The sequence below is a fragment of the Erithacus rubecula genome (assembly GCF_903797595.1).
Source record: "Erithacus rubecula genome assembly, chromosome: 5".
Classification (NCBI taxonomy): Eukaryota; Metazoa; Chordata; class Aves; order Passeriformes; family Muscicapidae; genus Erithacus; species Erithacus rubecula.
Window position 1 is genome coordinate 17,001,065 of NC_136687.1, and position 17,440 is coordinate 17,018,504.

Genomic DNA, 17,440 nt, shown 5'->3' on the forward strand with positions numbered 1-17,440 from the left:
TGAAGTGAATAAAATAATTAGAAACTTTATCATGGTCACCTCCCTTACATGCCTCTTTAGCTGCCTCACAATTAGATGTACTCATTCCACTTTATCTTTGATCGTAGTGAAATGATAAAAACACAGCAGCTTGTTTGCTAATTAAAACCAAACCTTTTCAGGATTTGGGCTTTAACAATTTGCAGAAACTTCAAGACCAATGCATTGTATTGCAATGATGAATTTCATTTTGAACAGATTATTATAAGTAGCATCTAGAGTGATTACAGTCTGTGCTGCTGAAAACTAGGCCTTATATTTTACATATACTGATGAAGATACAAAATTATCTATTCCGTTTAAAAACTGAGGAGAGATGTATTTGTGGACAGAATCACTCCCTCCTTGCTTATGCTAAAAATTTAAGAATTGTAGTCAGGAGTGGTCCATTAAATTAGTTTGTGGAACTGTTCTGTATGTATTAATTGCACCATCATGTTAAGCACCTGCAAAAGACTATAATATGTTTTGAGGTCTTTTTTCCTTTCTTTCAGAATATCTTTGTAAGGTAATTTTTTTTTATTTGCATTTTAGAAAGTCTTCAAGACAAGTGAAGGGCATGCCTTCATTTGAGTATAAACTCAAGTGCAGAGTGTGAATGTGAAAGCATTGGATACACATCAGTTTGTTTATCTGTAAAACTGTGTAATTCCATAATGTGTTTTTCATTTTCAGGTTCTTTTGTCCTCCTCCATGTGTGTATCTCATGGGCAGTGGATGGAAGAAAAAAAAAGAGCAAATGGAGCGGGATGGTTGCACTGAGCAGGAGTCACAACCTTGCGCCTTTATTGGGATAGGAAACAGTGACCAAGAAATGCAGCAGCTGAACTTGGAAGGAAAGGTAGAAAAACTGTAATAAAGCACTAAGATAACTAACTGCAAAGGATATTATATACATGGTGCATATTTCAAGGAATGCCCGTTCCTATTTTTGGATAATTTTCTTACACTCCAGGTATTACATTATGGTTTGGGAAAAAAATCCCTCAAAATATTTAGGACAATTAAATAGTTGGTTTTGGCTCATAGTCATAGCAAGGTACTAACCTTTAATTAGTAAGTTGTTATGCAGACTCAGTAACCTGTAGGTTATTTGGTAGGGATCGGTGGCGAACTGAAATATGGTTTCTGGTTCAAGCTCTCTGTCTCGCTCCTTGGCTTGCATGACTGGATAATCTTATCAAGAAAATATCAAAACATCTGTTGCTAGTAGTCTTTAAGTCTTTGCCTAAGTGTCATCTTAAAAATCTAGTAGGTTATTTTTAGTGGTGTAAATTGCTTTACAAGATTTTTCTAAAAGGTATTTGTGATGACTTAAACAGTTGGAATAGAGCTAGCAACAAAAGTATTCATTTTACCTCATTGTTTTATTAAGCGGTATTTTATAGCTACCTGGTATTTCCGGCACAGTATTACAGAAATGCTTCATATATTCTAAGTAGGAAAAGAATAATTGAAGTTCTTTATGAGATTTTTTTTTTTTATTCTGTTGTCACCTAGCATAAACACTTAGCCAAAAGAAGCTTCCTTGTGTTTGAAAACCCAATCATTTCCCATCCTTTCAACAAAAGTTTAGCTCAACGCATTTTCTGCATAGGGACCAGTGTAGGCCAGTGTACAGCCCTAAACAAATTGAGATTTTAGCTCTTGACCCCTCACACGTGGCTTTGACACAGTTATAATTTCCAGTTACATCTTCTAGTCCTGGTGATGGTCTTTAGAATGATCACAGAGTGATAAGGTTGGGTGCAACACTTCACAAAGCTAAACAGTTTTCATGAAATAAGTGCATATGGAAGAGATGGAAAAAAGAGGTTCGCATCTGTTTTAGAAACTATTGCATCAGTTTTCCTATTCTATTCATAATTGAGTATGCATAGTTTCTTGAACTGGATTGACTTCTAAGTATAAACCACAGTGTGTTTTCACCTACAGAATTATTGCACTGCCAAAACATTATACATATCAGACTCAGACAAGAGAAAGCACTTCATGTTATCGGTAAAAATGTTCTATGGCAATAGTGATGACATCGGTGTGTTCCTCAGTAAACGGATCAAAGTCATCTCCAAACCTTCTAAAAAGAAACAGTCACTGAAAAATGCAGACTGTAAGTATTTCACTGTTTTTTCTTCATTTAGCAATTAATTTTGTTTCATACTAATTTTTTGTTATGTATTCTAAGGTCTGACTACAAGGGAAATGCAATGGAATTTTCACCTTCTGTTTTTTTGCTGTATTTCAGAACTGTACACATCAGTGCATTTTAAAATATCCCAATATGGATAGTTGACCCTGTTGAGTTTTATGCAATCATGGTTAATTATTTAGTAAATATAAAAGTCCCACCCAAACCCCCCACGTATACTGAAGAATGAATTAATGCAGACAAGTGTATAAAGAATGTTCTACCTCAGCTTTCTAAGCTTTTGGATCGCTTTATCTACCATGATCTGGTGCTTAGAATGTTTTGAAGAGTATTGAAGAGGTTGCTTCCACATTGTAATAAATGAGTAGCATCATGTTATGCAAACTGCACTTTGTCACATCACAGCCACCTTCTTACTGTTTCGTGCCATTTTCATGTTCTTATTTTTGTTTTGCATGGTTCCTTTTAAGTAGTTGTTTAAGAAATCTGTATGGTGATATTTCACCCAGATTTATTTGCTTACCATGTTTTTACCTGATGTATCTCTGGTGCTAATATATAATTGGAAACGTTTTTTGCTTTTCCTCCAGCGCTTTTTGCCTGCATAGCACTGGAGCACCTCAAGAGATACCCTTCTTTTTGTTTTTGTTTTTTCTCTCTCTTCACTAGTGCTTTAAAAGGCTCTTCCATCTGTGTTGGGCTGGAACCCATTCACCTATGGAATGTGGATCTCGGGGCTGCTAGCTTGGCACATGACTAAAGGCAATCTGTGGCTGTGCAGTTCACACCCGTGGGCTCAGAGTATGCACTGTTGAATTTGTATTCAGACAGTTTTGGTAGACAGTGACTATGAACCAAGCATTCTTCAATAGTAGATATAAACCAAGTAGAACATCATGCCCATTCTGATGGCAAAATTTTAATTGCTGGGTTTTTGTAGGGGAGCAAATTTAACATTTCTCTCTTTTGAAAAAGTAAGTTCAGATCTGAGAACTTTACTAGTTGCATGGTTATAATTTGACATAGTTACATCTGTCTTCCTTTCAGTTGCTTGTGATTTGTAAGAATATTTTATATTTCAAATATTCTTCAAATGATTGCTGAAAGTTGTCTTAAGTACTTCACAAGGGTAAGCTAAAGCTTCTGCTTAAATAATCAGTTGCTGGAAAACTATGAACAGAAGGAGTTTTCAGCTGGCAAGCACTGGCCCGTTTGGCTAAGTGGCAAAATTCTGTGAACTAGCATGCCTTTGGAGAGCAGCCACTGTGTATGTTATTGCACTCATAATTTTATGACTATTTTTGGGTCTGTCACAAATATAAATATTTTCTAAATTAACCAATAATTATGTCTTGATTTCAAGCATTCTTCAGCTTATTTTATGTTATGTATTACTTTTTGGTACATTTCTATGTAATTATGAAATTTTATAATCTCAAGTCTGTATGTGTTCCTTGCAGTATGTATTGCATCAGGGACAAAAGTGGCACTATTTAATAGACTTCGATCCCAAACAGTTAGCACCAGATATTTGCACGTAGAAGGTGGTAATTTCCATGCCAGTTCACAACAGTGGGGAGCGTTTTACATTCACCTCTGTAAGTAAAAGCAAATCTGTGTATTCTTTTTTTAACTTTCTTTCCTTCATCCTCACAAAAAAAGTCCTGCATTTTTTTCCTCCTTATTAATTGTCCATATGCAGACTTGTTTTGTTGCTAAGTGTATATTTGATGTAATAGTGTGATGTTAAATGTTTCTCGTGTCAAGAAAAACAGTGATTAGAACAAATAATTCTAAAAATTCTTGTTTCATGCAGTGGACGATGATGAATCAGAAGGAGAAGAATTCACAGTGAGAGATGGCTACATTCATTATGGGCAGACTGTCAAACTTGTATGCTCAGTTACTGGCATGGCACTCCCAAGACTGGTACAGTTTCATTTCTCTGATGCTGTAATTAATTGATAAATGGCAACTTAATGTAATTCTGTAATTGGGTTTGCAGTGTTTACAGCTTTTGGCCTTGTATTGCCTTTGGGTCATGCATGTTTTACATGGAAAATGGCAGTTATCTTAAAGTATATTTCTGTATCTGTAGATTATTTCTGTAAGCAAAGAACATCTTGTAAAATAAGATACAGAAATTTTCAGAATTTAAGCCTGCCAAAATAGTTTAATTTGTCTACTTTAAAAACAGTATTGTAGATTTCTTTGTTCCAAAATGCTTCAGATATTATATTGAATAGACAAGTAAAATATTTTCAACCAGTAGGACTCTTCCATGTGTTGAGTTCCAGCACAGCTTTAAAAATGACTGATTTGAATCTAAAAGCACTTCTGTGTACTCCCGAGGATGTATTCTACCAGTAGCAGCTTGCAAAAAGCATTTTTTTAATATTTATTAATGCTATGTTTTAAATCTGAAACATGGGAATTGCCTTTGGAATAGCCAGTTAAGGTTTGTGAACAAAAAAAAAAAAATTACTTCTGGATACACAGTACTGTGTTTTGTAAATAAAGTTAAGTATAATTATACTTTTTTTCCCCATTTTATGCACTTAATGCCAGCTTAAGTGGAATTTTATGTGATTAATAATCAGTAGTGCTTTATATGGCATCTTCTGTAAAATTGTAGTTTGTCAACAGATTTTGAGTTTCATACAAGGCTCTGCTAACTCCAGTTTAGGTAGAAGAAATATTTAGAATGCAGTCAGGCTTTTGTACTTTCCAGACTAATTTTGCTAGGACTGTAAGGCAAAATTCTGTCCCAGTAACAAACTTAGCTAAAAGAAAAAAGTGATACCCTGCTCAGCATAAATTGTACAAAATGAAAATTTTCTTTGACAGTAAAATCAGTTACATTGGTTACACTACAGATATAGTTCAAGCACAGGAAATTCAGTAAGAGGACGTCACTTTTTTTATGGACTTCTTGTTAATACTTTTTTATTGCTGAAAGGAGATGTAATCATTTATTATTCCAGAAACCATAAGTAGAAACAGATTCAAACTAATTAGGCTAAAGGTTCCTGCTTTGTTTGCCATGGGGAACATTTGTCATACTGCCTTACAGGACTGATGGAAGGTGATGCAATTAAAAGATAACTTGCAGATACTTTATAAGCAAATGCAAAGAATTTAGAAGAAAAAAGTTAACCTTTAAATTTACATTGCTAATAATACTCTTTATTATAATTAGATATTGCAGAGGATATGTTGGTATTCTGATTGTCAGCTTAGAAATATTCAGGCACTTTGACTGTTGCATCTAGTAGTGCTGCATAAAGCATTAAACTTCTTTATTGAAGTAGTTAAAATTACAAGCTACAGGTTTTCACTCTCTAAGATAATAGCTTTAAATTCTTAGGAATAAGTTGATAAAACAGATCTGAACTAAGTTAGCAGATATTTTTTCATTGAACTGCCAAATGCAAGGAACAATTGTTTTATGCAGTCATCTTTTTAAGTAATATCTAATGACCAACTACTGATAAAATATGTTATGATTGTTGCTTCCAAAACTGTACTTAAGGACATGTCAATGCCTTTAGTAAATTCTTACTTTAATTGTCCTTCAGCAACCAGTTTGCCACAGAATGTTATTGATCCTATCAGTGGTAAAAGCTTCTATAGAAGCATATTAATTACTAAGAATAATAATAATAATAATTGAAGATAACAACTTGACACCAGCAAATGAAACAAAAGTAGATTTTGCTGAAGCTTCAATTTTTCCCCTCTCCTTCAGCAAAAATAGATAAAATATATAATGCATGCAGCCCATTGAAGTAGTACTAAGTATTGCTTCAGTGTTGTGTTCTTGTTTCAAAAGCATTAAGAATTATGAATCTAACATTGATATCAAAATGAGAGGCATGGAAATGTTATTGAAAATTACTCTTCCTTTACTGACTGTATATATGTAATAAAGTCTAGAAATTGTTCTAAACATATATGTACAATTTTCATTCACAGATAATTCGAAAAGTAGATAAACAAACGGCATTATTGGATGCAGATGATCCAGTATCACAGCTCCATAAGTGTGCATTTTACCTTAAAGACACTGAGAGAATGTATTTGTGCCTTTCCCAGGAGAGAATAATCCAATTTCAAGTAAGTTGTTTAATACTATTTCAACAGATGAGAAGCATAGTTGCAAAGTTTTCCAAAATATCCCCAAAATATGTATGAATGCCATTTTTTCAGCAGCTTTTGAATGTGAGGCTGATACTTTGTTTTGAAAAGAGAGGATGGAAAGTAGCAAATAGTTAACCTGTGCCTTTCCAAATCTGTTTCTTTCCTCATAATCTTCTCCCATGTCTGTATGGAAAATGAATTCTGTTTTCTCCAATGGAGAAAAAGGAAACACACTAGAAACTTGTGCATATGATTATGGTACTGTGGCTTAACATGTTGACATATGCCAGTGGAGCTGCACCACTTACTTGTGTGTCCAAATAGGAAAAGATACAGTTGATAATAGTCTTGTTTCAGGATGAACTCAGCAGAGCTGCCATTTGTTACTCTTGGCTAAGAGTGTAAACATAGACAGCTGTGACAGTTGCCCACAGTAACTTGAAAAGCCACAGAAATTTGATTTGTCTATAAAGAATATAACCATCTCAGAAATATTTTTTCCTCCAGCAGGTGGAGAAAAACATTGAGTTTTAGTCTCTCATATGTTAGCATGCTTGTAGCACTTCCAGATGGTAATTCCTACTAGACCAACAAGGACCCTGAGCTTGTGTCAGCTGGTCATAGCATGGTGCTGAAAACAACAAGGTAGTGGGTTCAATCCCTGAACATGCTGAGTATTTACTTAAGTTGGACTTGATGACCATTGTAGGTTACTTCCAACTCAAAATATTCTGTGACTCTGAAGACTTTGACAGAGTTCAGGTTCAAGTACTGCAATTTTCTTTAAGTATTTTGGAGGCAATTTAAATAACAAAGGGTTTTGGGAGAGAATGCTGTGCTCCAGGAAGATGGCCATGCTTGAGAAAGATTCAGGACTTAGAACAGCTGTCCCTTCTTGGGTAAGAAAAGTAGAGGTAGGAAATTAGAAGCTAGCATTTAGCATGTCCCTTAATTTAAGGGAAGGGACAGGAAGGCTTGGTAAAGAATCAGTTCAATTCTGTCCTGAATTGGAACAATGGAAAGAGAATATGAGAAGCTTTGTTCCTATTAATATAAACATATTAATGACATGTGGTTCAGAAGGGACTACAGAACACAGCAGAAATACATATCTGTCAATGTATATTCTTGTAAAGGGGAATGGACTATCATTAAGAAGAGAAAAGTGTGAAACATGAACTACAGTAACTCAGGGTCAGCCTCCTATTTAATCATTCTTAGAGTACTGTATGGGAAGTGCTGAATGAAGAAACAACTCCTGCTTCTCTGACAGCTGCCTTAGTTCAGCATCCTGGAATTGCCTGTGGGACTATCAGGGTGTCCTACCACTGTTCAGTTTCAGCAGCACTCACGGAGCCCAGTCTGATAAGAGCTCTGAACTTTCTGCATGGTTAGGAGTTAGATAAAAGGATACTCCCTATCCAGAATTCTGTTAGTGGAGTAGGTACCTGCTGCTTATACTTTTTGAATAAAATCTGGTAACTTGCACATCAGACTATTACCATGCTTTGATAGGTGAAATCACAATGGAAGATAAACTCTTTCTGCCAATGTCAGGAGAGAAATCCTGTTTTATCTGGGTTTTTTATTTTCGATCAGAAGGCAAAGACCAGGAAAACAGCACGTGTATGCTGTTCCTATAGTAGGAATCTAGACAAATTGTGGTCACTGTGGGGAAAAAAAAATCAGCCAAAAAAATCTGAAAATAACCAAAACAACAATAATGCCCCAAAATCTTGGAACTTTAGGATGACAAGTCTCTCTTGGGTGAATAGAAATAGCCCTGTATAGAAGCTTAAAGCAAAGAGGCTGTAAAAAGTCTGCAGGTGAGCATGAGCCTTGAAATTCAGTTGCTGAAGCACCAGCCAGATCTCTTTCAAGACATGCATATGTTGTGGAGCATGGAGAGAGGATATAAATTGTGCCTTACTGGGTCACAGCATAGTCCATGTCTGTGTCTAGTCTACCAGATGCAGCAGGAGTTGGTGCTTTCAGGAAGCAGGTGGATCTGGTTGTGTGTAGAGTCCAGTGTGGTTATAGTCTGCCAGTGTCCACACTTCTTGTACCAGATGTTGTTACATGCTGCATTCCTGACTCTTGTCTTTTTGTATCCTTTTGTAGATGTACACATTAGTTTATATTAGAATGTGCAGATGTTAGTTTTCTTCAGTAATCTGTGGCAGAAAGTTCAAGGTTTCCTGTTCCCCATGTAGTAAATGTATGCTGTATTTGTTTTAAATGATGTAACAATTTCTTTGAGTGATTCCTACTTCCAGTTTTTTTCCTGTATTTAGAGAGCAGCATTCGTTTAGCCATCAACATCTTAATTTCTTCTCTCCTAATTGGAAAAGTGCAGTCTTCTTAATTTCTTCTCATAAGTTCAGCACTCCTTGGTGATTTTAGTTGCTCTTTCTGTCCCTCCTCTTTTTTTTTCTCCATGACTTTTTTAGACAGGGAGACCATAACTGCACCCAGTATTACAGAATTAGGTGAACAAAGGATTTACACTGACAAAATAATCCCAGATAGCTTGTTCTCAGCCCTTTTTTCTGATGGTGTCCAACATTGTGTCATTACTCACAGCTGCCTCTGCACATCAAGGTGGTGGTTTCAGAAAACTGTCAGTGACAATTCTAGGATCCCAAGTTGTCACTTCTGCCTCCAGTTGAAGCCAGACAAGTACTAAGCATGATGTTAAGGCATTTTCATCTTCCAGTACCACCTGTTGAGAAAATTTAGTTAAAAAGGGAAAGGATAGAAAGATGTCCTTGCTGCCCTATTAGACGAGGAAGAATGCTTCTCTAGAAGAGGAATTGAAACCTTTTAAAGATTCTGTAACAGACAGAGTAATGTTACTGAAGTGATTCTCCATGTTACATGATTTTGAGAACAAATTCTGTGGCTTTTGCCTTCCACAATATGGAATTAGGAAGTGTGAAAAAGTCAGTCAAGGATCTTTTACGGGGTTGTTAATTTTTTCATATCCATGATTTTATTTGTCATCATTCAAAGTCTCTCATTCCATGCCAACAAGAATTGCAATCAGCCTATAGGAGAGGTGTCACATTTCAAAATAGTGTACAAAAGTTCCTACAGAACAGCTCCTCTTTTGAAGTTGGGCTAGTAATTCAGAAGCTGCATATGTTTCTGATGGAAGTTTCATTTGGGCATTTTATGTTTGGAAAGATATGTAGTTACTATCCATGTCACACGCTTCCCTTACCAGCTGTTTCCGGTGCTTTTCACATGGTCATACTGGAATGAAGAATCCACATGAAAATGCAGCTTTTTTTTTTTTTTCCCACATCTGATATGACAGTTCATGCTAATTGATCTGCCACTTTGAAGAGTGAAGGTTATGGTTGCATACCAGTTTATCCTTAAAGCTTAATGGAGGGAAAGAGAATCTAGTTATTAGAAATTTTTGTCCCATTTTTTTCTGTGTTTAACCTATACAGTTTTCTTGTGGATTGCTAGGTGGTGAAATTGTTCAGAGAGGCTTCTGTTGCCATAAAAAAATATTTGTGCATTTTCTGTCTGTCTGTCTGTTTGTCTATGTATATAATTTAGTAGTATTTAAAGGGAGACACTAGATGGATGACCTTTGAGGTCCCTTCCAATGCAAGCCATTCTGTAATTCTATTTTTCTAATTTGTAAGGCTGTCATCTCAGCTTCTCTCCTATGTCTTTGCACACTGAAATATAAGCTTGTGTTTTCCATCATTTTGGGGAGGGTGAAGAATTCTAAAATGGAAAAAAAATCTGCTTATGATAAGAATCCTAACTTAATGAAAACTATTCCACTTCAGTCTGTAGCTGTTGTAGACATTTTTGCCTTAAGATCTCTTTTTAAGCAGCTACTTCTAGTTGCTGTAGCTCTTTTGTTAATGCCTATTAAATAACATTAAAATTTTGAAAGTTGAACTAAGATAAAACTCATACATAAGGTTGGAGAGGTGACAGTGTTCTAGGTGAGAGTTATGTTGTTCTCACAAATACTAGTTTTCTAGTAACTTTTCTGAAATGTGAGGAGAGTTTCTAGGTCATTTTTAATAGGGAAACATAAGGAAACATTTTTGAAATAACAGGCATTATTATTGGCTGAATTGGTTTTTAGGGTCTGTGACTTGTCAGATGTGTACAGATCAGATTTTAAACTTTTCTTTCTCTCTTAAGGCCACTCCATGCCCAAAAGAACCAAATAAAGAGATGATTAATGATGGAGCTTCTTGGACAATCATTAGCACAGACAAAGCAGAATACACATTTTATGAGGGGATGGGTCCAGTCCATGCTCCAGTGACACCTGTGCCTGTTGTGGAAAGTCTTCAAGTAAGTTGGTAGTTTGTTTTAATAAACTTTTTTTATGTTAGGTTATTTTTGTCATACTCATTTACTCTTTGTAGTACCCTTGTGAAATATTGTAGGAAAACAGTCTTAATAGCTTTATAAAAAAATTACTTTGTTGTAATAATTTTTCTTATTTACATTTCAGAATGTATTAGCCTATACAATATTGTTGTATACAATTAGAATTTTATTTCTGGAAGTACCATGGTAGTGATATCCTTAGAACTTACGTTTGATTATTTAGAAATTTTTGTCTCTTGCCAATTGTAGATCAGAGAGAACTTTACTAAAAAGCACCCCCAGCATTTGGCAGAAGAAAGACTTAAAGCTTCCCTTACACCTTCTCTGAAAGATTTTGTTCTCTGTTTTCAAAGCCTTGTGGACATCTATTCTAAGTGGCCATTATCAAAACTTGTAAATTCCTTCATAGTATCAAATTAATTGGCAGTATCTTGTAGATGTGTTACTTGTTTATACTTCAGTTGTGTAGATTGTGTTTGTGTTTTGGTTTTGTCCAGCTGATAAAACCAGCACTTTAAAAGTTTTTATCTGCATGCGAAGGTTTTGTTTGTGGCTTTTTTGTTTGTTGGGGTTTCTTGTTTGGTTGGTTTTTTCTGAGGGGAGAGTGTTTATTCTTAATAATACATATTTTGGGGGGGATTTTCTTCTTTTTCTATTTGCTCTGTTTCCAGTTGAATGGTGGTGGGGATGTAGCAATGTTGGAACTTACAGGACAGAACTTCACTCCAAATTTACGTGTCTGGTTTGGGGATGTGGAAGCTGAAACTATGTATAGGTACGATATTTTCTATTACATTTGTGGTGTTTATATTTTGCTAGGTGCTTTGAAGGCTGTATACTTGTGTGTTCACACTCAAGTGTACACTTTTCTGTGCTGCAGAAAGGGATCTGGGAGTGCTGGTTGCCAGGATGAGTTAGCAATGAGCCCTGACAGCAGGGAGACCAAACTGCATCCAGCTGGTCAAAAGATGTCTACCCCACTGCAGTCAGCACTGGTGCAGCCTCACCATGAGCACTGCATGCTTTTCTGGGCTCCCCAGTTTAAGAAGGATGTTCAGGTACCAGAACATGGCCAGAGAAGGGCAGCAAAGATGGTGAAGGGATGGAAAACCCTGAGACCTGAAGCTGAAGACTTTGGGCTTGGTTTAGAGAAAAGGAGGCTGAGGGGTGACATCACTGCTCTCTGCAGCGTCCTGAGGAGGGGAAGTGGAGAGGGAGGTTCTGGGCTCTGCGTCCTGCTGTCATGTGCCAGGACACATGGGAATGGTTCAAAGCTGTGCCAGGGAAGATTTAGACTGGACGTTGGGCAACATTTCTTTACTGAGAAGATGGTCAGATACTAGAACAGGCTTCCTAGAAAGGCGGTTGATGCCCCAAGCCTCTCTGTGTTTAACCAAATAAAGGGCATTACACGTCAATAATGTGATTGTAACTTTTGGTCAGCCCTGAAGTGGTCAGTGTGTGCACTAGTTGAATATTGCAAGTCCCTTCCAACAGAACTGTTCTGTTCTATTGAATTCTTCCAACTTAAGTGCATTGTACTCAGTTGACTCTCCTGTTTTTCAGATGTGCAGAGAGCATGCTTTGTGTTGTTCCAGACATTTCTGCGTTTCGAGAGGGCTGGAGGTGGGTCCGGCAGCCAGTCCAGGTTCCAGTAACTTTGGTCCGTAACGATGGAATAATTTACTCCACCAGCCTTACCTTTACATACACACCGGAACCGGGGCCACGGCCACACTGCAGTGCTGCTGGAGCAATCCTCAGAGCCAACTCAAGCCTCATGGCTTCCAGTGAAACAAACACAAACAGTGAGGGAAGTTACACAAGCGTCAGCACAAACCCCACCAATGTCACATCATCTACGGCAACTGTAGTTTCCTAACTACTGTTGTTTGTCTGGACTTTAATTGACTTTTCGTGCTACATTCAAGAGAACTGAACAATTTTTGTGGTTTCATGGGAAAACACTTTTTCATTTTAGGTGATATGATTTGAACCTTGTTACCTGCAAGTGCTGATCTTAAAAACAGAAGCCACAATAAAAAAAGAAAAAAAACCAACATCCGAAACATAAGAACTTTATTGAAAATCTATTTTTCAGCTGTGTTTTTTTTAGTGGGCAAGAAACAAAAATGTGGCTGGGATACATGTTGAGCAAACATGTAGAAAACATGAACACAACATAGTTTTTATGGACCAAGGAACTTGTATAAGCTTTAGTATAAAAGGTACATTTTCACCATACCTTTTTTGTATCACAACATATAGTACACTTTTGTTACCAAATAGTTTATATTTTTTTTTCCTCTGAGCTTTTGCTCTGAAGTATATTCAGGTTCCAAGCCTGACCATGCTTGTATAATCTAATTACCATACTCTTCCAGTTTTAAAAAAAAAAAATATATTTTTGGTCTGTGGCTGGAACTGTTCCTTTTTTTAAACTGAAGTCTTGTGACTTTTTATGAACTGAAATTGTTTTTATTTCAGCAAGTAGAACCTTGTAAAGGCCAGCATATTTTTTTTAAGATTATATGAAGTCTGTGCAAAAGCTTTAAAAAATGCCTCTGCCTTGCCTGCAATACATGCAATGTATGTTAACTTTAGTGCTCTGTTTTCAGTCATTGTTAATAGTTATTTCTGTTTTTCTTTTTTAAATATGTATTTATAGTGATAATTCATGAGGTTCTAACATTACATGAGGTTTTTTTTTCCTAAAAGTGGCATCTCAAGCAGTCATATTAATGATTGTTCATGTCACAGGCATATGTTGGTGTTTTTGAAGGGTTGTTACTGGGTTGCTCCCCCTCTTCCTTGCTCAGTCATATTACATCTGAAAATGTTTCAGGATCTGTTCAGGTTTTTCTAATCTTGTACATAATTTGTATTAAGTGTAAGTTAAATGTTTTATTTCAAAAGTGGAATGTTCCCAATGACTTCATTTGGCAGCATGTCTTCTGTCTTGTTGGCATGTAACTAAAGTACCATGAGAAGTATGTGCTACAAATGGGATTGGTAGGTGATGCCCTTCATCACTTAAGAATCACAACAAGCATGTTTTTCTTCATACTGTTCAGTAAATTAGGCCAGACTTTTGTGTAACACTTGTATTGAGAACGTGCTTTCATTGTGAAGTGATCATACAGTAATAACTAGAAGTAAATTTTATTACTTAGAAATGGGCAAATAGAAAATCGTAAAAGCACTATGAAGATGTCAACTCCTCCCATCCTTGTTTCCTGTGGGTTTCCCTTTCCCTGCCAACAGCTTGTGCAACATTCACGTCTTCTCTCCAGCATAAATTCAAGGCTCATTTGCACTTTGACTTTGTTGGTTGTTGCATTTGTTTTTCATTTTGACTTTACCATGTTTTGTCCCTCCTTGTAGATCAGCCTCCTTCATTTGTATTTGGAAGTGTACCCCAGTAGTTCATTTGTAGTCACAGAGCTAGGCATAGACTTGTAGGACAAGTTCTGACAGTGTGATCTTCCTCTTTAAAAGCCAAAACTTCATGGTGTGTTCAGCCTTTTCTATACCCTGAAGCAAAAGTCACAACTGCTGTGTAAATGTGAACCTGTGGTTTCCTACAGTGCATTGCTTACACACTTACCTGTTGACCATTTTCATAGGGTTTTTATTTCTGACCACTTATTCCAGTTTCAACACCCACCACCATTTTAATGCATCACTCTGCATTTGTGTACTCTGACGCTCCATTCTACTTGTTTGCTTTAGTGCTCCGTTGTGTGTGTGAAAACAATGTGTTAAAGGAAGAAATTGGTTATAAAGTATATTTAGCAAATAGTAAAATCAGTGCCACTATCCTCCTGAAATGTGCTTGTTTTACCATGGGCCTTCATTCTCGTTACTCTGTGCTACGAAACGTGTTCCTGGTAGTCGCGATGCTGGTTCCTAGCACTAGTGAATGCTGCCTCACCTCATCTCCATTTCAGTGACCAAGGGCAGGATTCATTGTGGCCTTATCTCTGTTTTAAACTGTTTACTGGCATTTACTTGCAAATCTGTTTACCTTTGTATGTGCTGTATCATTTTGGGTTTTTTGGTTTGTGGCAGGAATCGTTTCACAGTGTTTTTGTTAGAAGCACAAAAATATCTTACAGTACAGCTTAGTTCAAGAGCCACAGATTTTCATCACTAATTAGACTGAGAATTAAAATAAATAAGTTACATATATGAAATTGAGGGTATTCAAGAAACCATGACAGACACACAGCAGGCAAACCATAACAAGCCTTGTAACCTTCAAAGACTATTTAAAATAGCTTTTCAGAACTTGACACGTGCTTTTATACTCATTATTTTAAATTTTTTTACATATAAATGCAATACTTTTTATATTCAGTTTCTTTACATGCGGTAATTTTGCCCAATAGATGTAATATCCCTTGACTTGTAAAGATTTAGCCTAATATCTGCTGTTCTACACACTACAGCCAAGTGGGTGAAAAAAGAGCCTATTCTGCTTACAAGACCATTTTAAACCACATTTTTTCATTTGGCTTGTGGGTCTCTTGTTGCCAGTAGTTATTCTGTAGTACAGAAATGGTCTTCCAGCTCCTTACTGTTGTTAGTACGTCCAGTTGTTCAGATGCATTATCTTCCTGAACTTCTTTTCTGTGGGGTGATATTGTTACATATATTGGCCTTCTGAGCTGTTAACCATTTTCATTATATTAACAATATCTCAAGATTTTGATAAAACTACTTATAGAGTGTTTCAGTATGAAACTCTTACGACTGTTCAAGTCTAGATGTTAAGTCTGCTGTTAATTCTGTATACATAGAAATTGAGTCTGTGTTCAGAATGTTGTTATAGTTCCAGCTATAGGAAGAAGAAGCAAAGTGAGTGCTCTAATTTAGCTATGCCTTTTCTTGTTTTCTGTTGATTGGAACAGCATTTCAGAATTCAACACTAGCATAGTCTTTAATAATCTGCTGCTGCTGTTTTTTCCTAGTTATTTGCCCTGAGGGCATCTCACAGCTGTGTTAGTAATGATATTCTGTACTTGTTTTCATTGCACAGACTTACAAAATCAGAATGGTTACCTGTAAAGACATTAACTCAAGACATAAATTGGTGAATTTCCCATATAGAAAATATTAATGCCTGGTGAATCAAATTATCTATTGGAAGTAAGCTACCCACTTGTGGATTACATGACTTCATAGAGATGTCCATCTTGAAACTAAGATGCTCTTCAATTATTAACCATATTACTTACTGTCTTTCAAAAGCAGCTGTGTTTATGAGTACTGAACAAATGTGTATACTTTCCTGTGCCAGACTTTTGACTTTGATTTCAAGCACTGTACTGTGGGATTGAGTGGCAGCTTTGTTAGAAAAAGAAGTATATTAGGGTTTCTACTTAACCCTTTTAGGACTGAACAATTTCTTCCCTTTAGAAGCTGTAAAATAAATGAGCAGTTCTAACTTTGTAAACATTCTGTCTGTGTTCAGCACTGCATTTGCCCCATCTGGAGGTGCTATGCTAATGTCATTTTTTAAAATCCTGTAGCATGTGTATACATTCAGTCTTAAAAGGGTTATTTTTACAAACTGTGCACCTGTAAAGTTTCTTAGCAATAAAGGTAGAAAAACGAGCAAGTTTTTACCATAATTTTGTAGAATTAATTGCTCAGTTCCATATTTCATCAAAAAACCCTGCAATATGGGCAGTTTTGAGGATTAAATAAAAGTGAAATGTAAACCACATAAAAGTGTTCTTGTCAAGTGTACTCTGTGTGTGTATGTGCATAAACTATCGGGTTTCAATTTTTTCTACAAGGCTAAATATAAAATACCATGTTACTGTTGCTGTGACAAACTTAATTGAGCATCTGTATGATGATACAAAAGTACTTATGGTTGAATAGGTGTTGAAACTTGCCACATTTGTTGTTTTTTTTCCAATGTTGACCAAGGAATATGGGTTTGTTTTTTGTTTGTTTCGGTTGTTTTGATTTTTTTTTTTCCCCTCCCTAAATCAACAGTGAGGTCATCTATGGAACCAGAACAACACAAGAGAAGACCAACCCTGGGAGTGAAAAGTCATCAGTACTTGTGAGGCTGTGCACACTGGACTCCACTTAAATGGGATATGGAATGTCCACCCAGAAATCTAAATCGGTTTCATTTTTGCTTGTATTATTGCTGAAGTTAGATAAGAAACTGTTTTTTAATAATGTGTAAAAAAAGTTTCACTTTTTTATATAATTTATTAAATAAGAAAAAATGAACTGTGTTTAATTGTTTAACTTTAGCAACTTCTTTTTTGCAACTACTGCACCTGACTCCTTTTAATTTTATTCTTAGTTGCAGAATGTCTGACATTTCATTCAGTTGGTTGATAACTAGAGCCAGAAATTTAGCAAATTAGATTATTTCTTGTTTTGACAGAATAGTAGGATTGTAAGGAACAACTGGAAATCACACACTTTAAAATGTGCAAGCACAGGTGACACAGTCACTTCAAAGAAGTTCTTGAGATGGGAAGTGGATGTAGCAGAGAGAGAATATAGAATAGCAGAAGCCTGCCAGTGCTAACTAGTATTGTATTAAACTGAAGAACTACAAGTTGACCTGTAAGACTGTGAGGGGCTAAAAGTGGTCCTTAAGTAGGAGAGGCAAGAACAACAATAGGAACAGCAACAAAAAAATCACTGGCTTTAAAGGAGGATTACAGGTTTTTTTTTATTGAAATGTCTGCAAGACACTAAGACACT

General features: G+C 36.1%; 1 protein-coding gene across 3 annotated transcripts in view; it reads left to right on the forward strand.

Annotated features, from left to right (window-relative positions):
* The window catches only part of RBPJ (recombination signal binding protein for immunoglobulin kappa J region), a 141,778-nt gene extending 124,819 nt beyond the window's left edge, over positions 1–16,959 (forward strand). For all 3 annotated transcript variants that reach the window (XM_079305911.1, XM_079305910.1, XM_079305909.1), the window contains exons 4-11: positions 715–880; positions 1,975–2,149; positions 3,649–3,786; positions 4,005–4,117; positions 6,164–6,304; positions 10,505–10,660; positions 11,371–11,474; positions 12,266–16,959. In XM_079305911.1, the coding sequence (XP_079162037.1) occupies positions 715–880; positions 1,975–2,149; positions 3,649–3,786; positions 4,005–4,117; positions 6,164–6,304; positions 10,505–10,660; positions 11,371–11,474; positions 12,266–12,581 (1,309 nt within the window). In that variant the 3' untranslated portion in view covers positions 12,582–16,959. The remainder of the gene's footprint in view (positions 1–714; positions 881–1,974; positions 2,150–3,648; positions 3,787–4,004; positions 4,118–6,163; positions 6,305–10,504; positions 10,661–11,370; positions 11,475–12,265) is intronic.
* Positions 16,960–17,440: the final 481 nt, after the last annotated feature.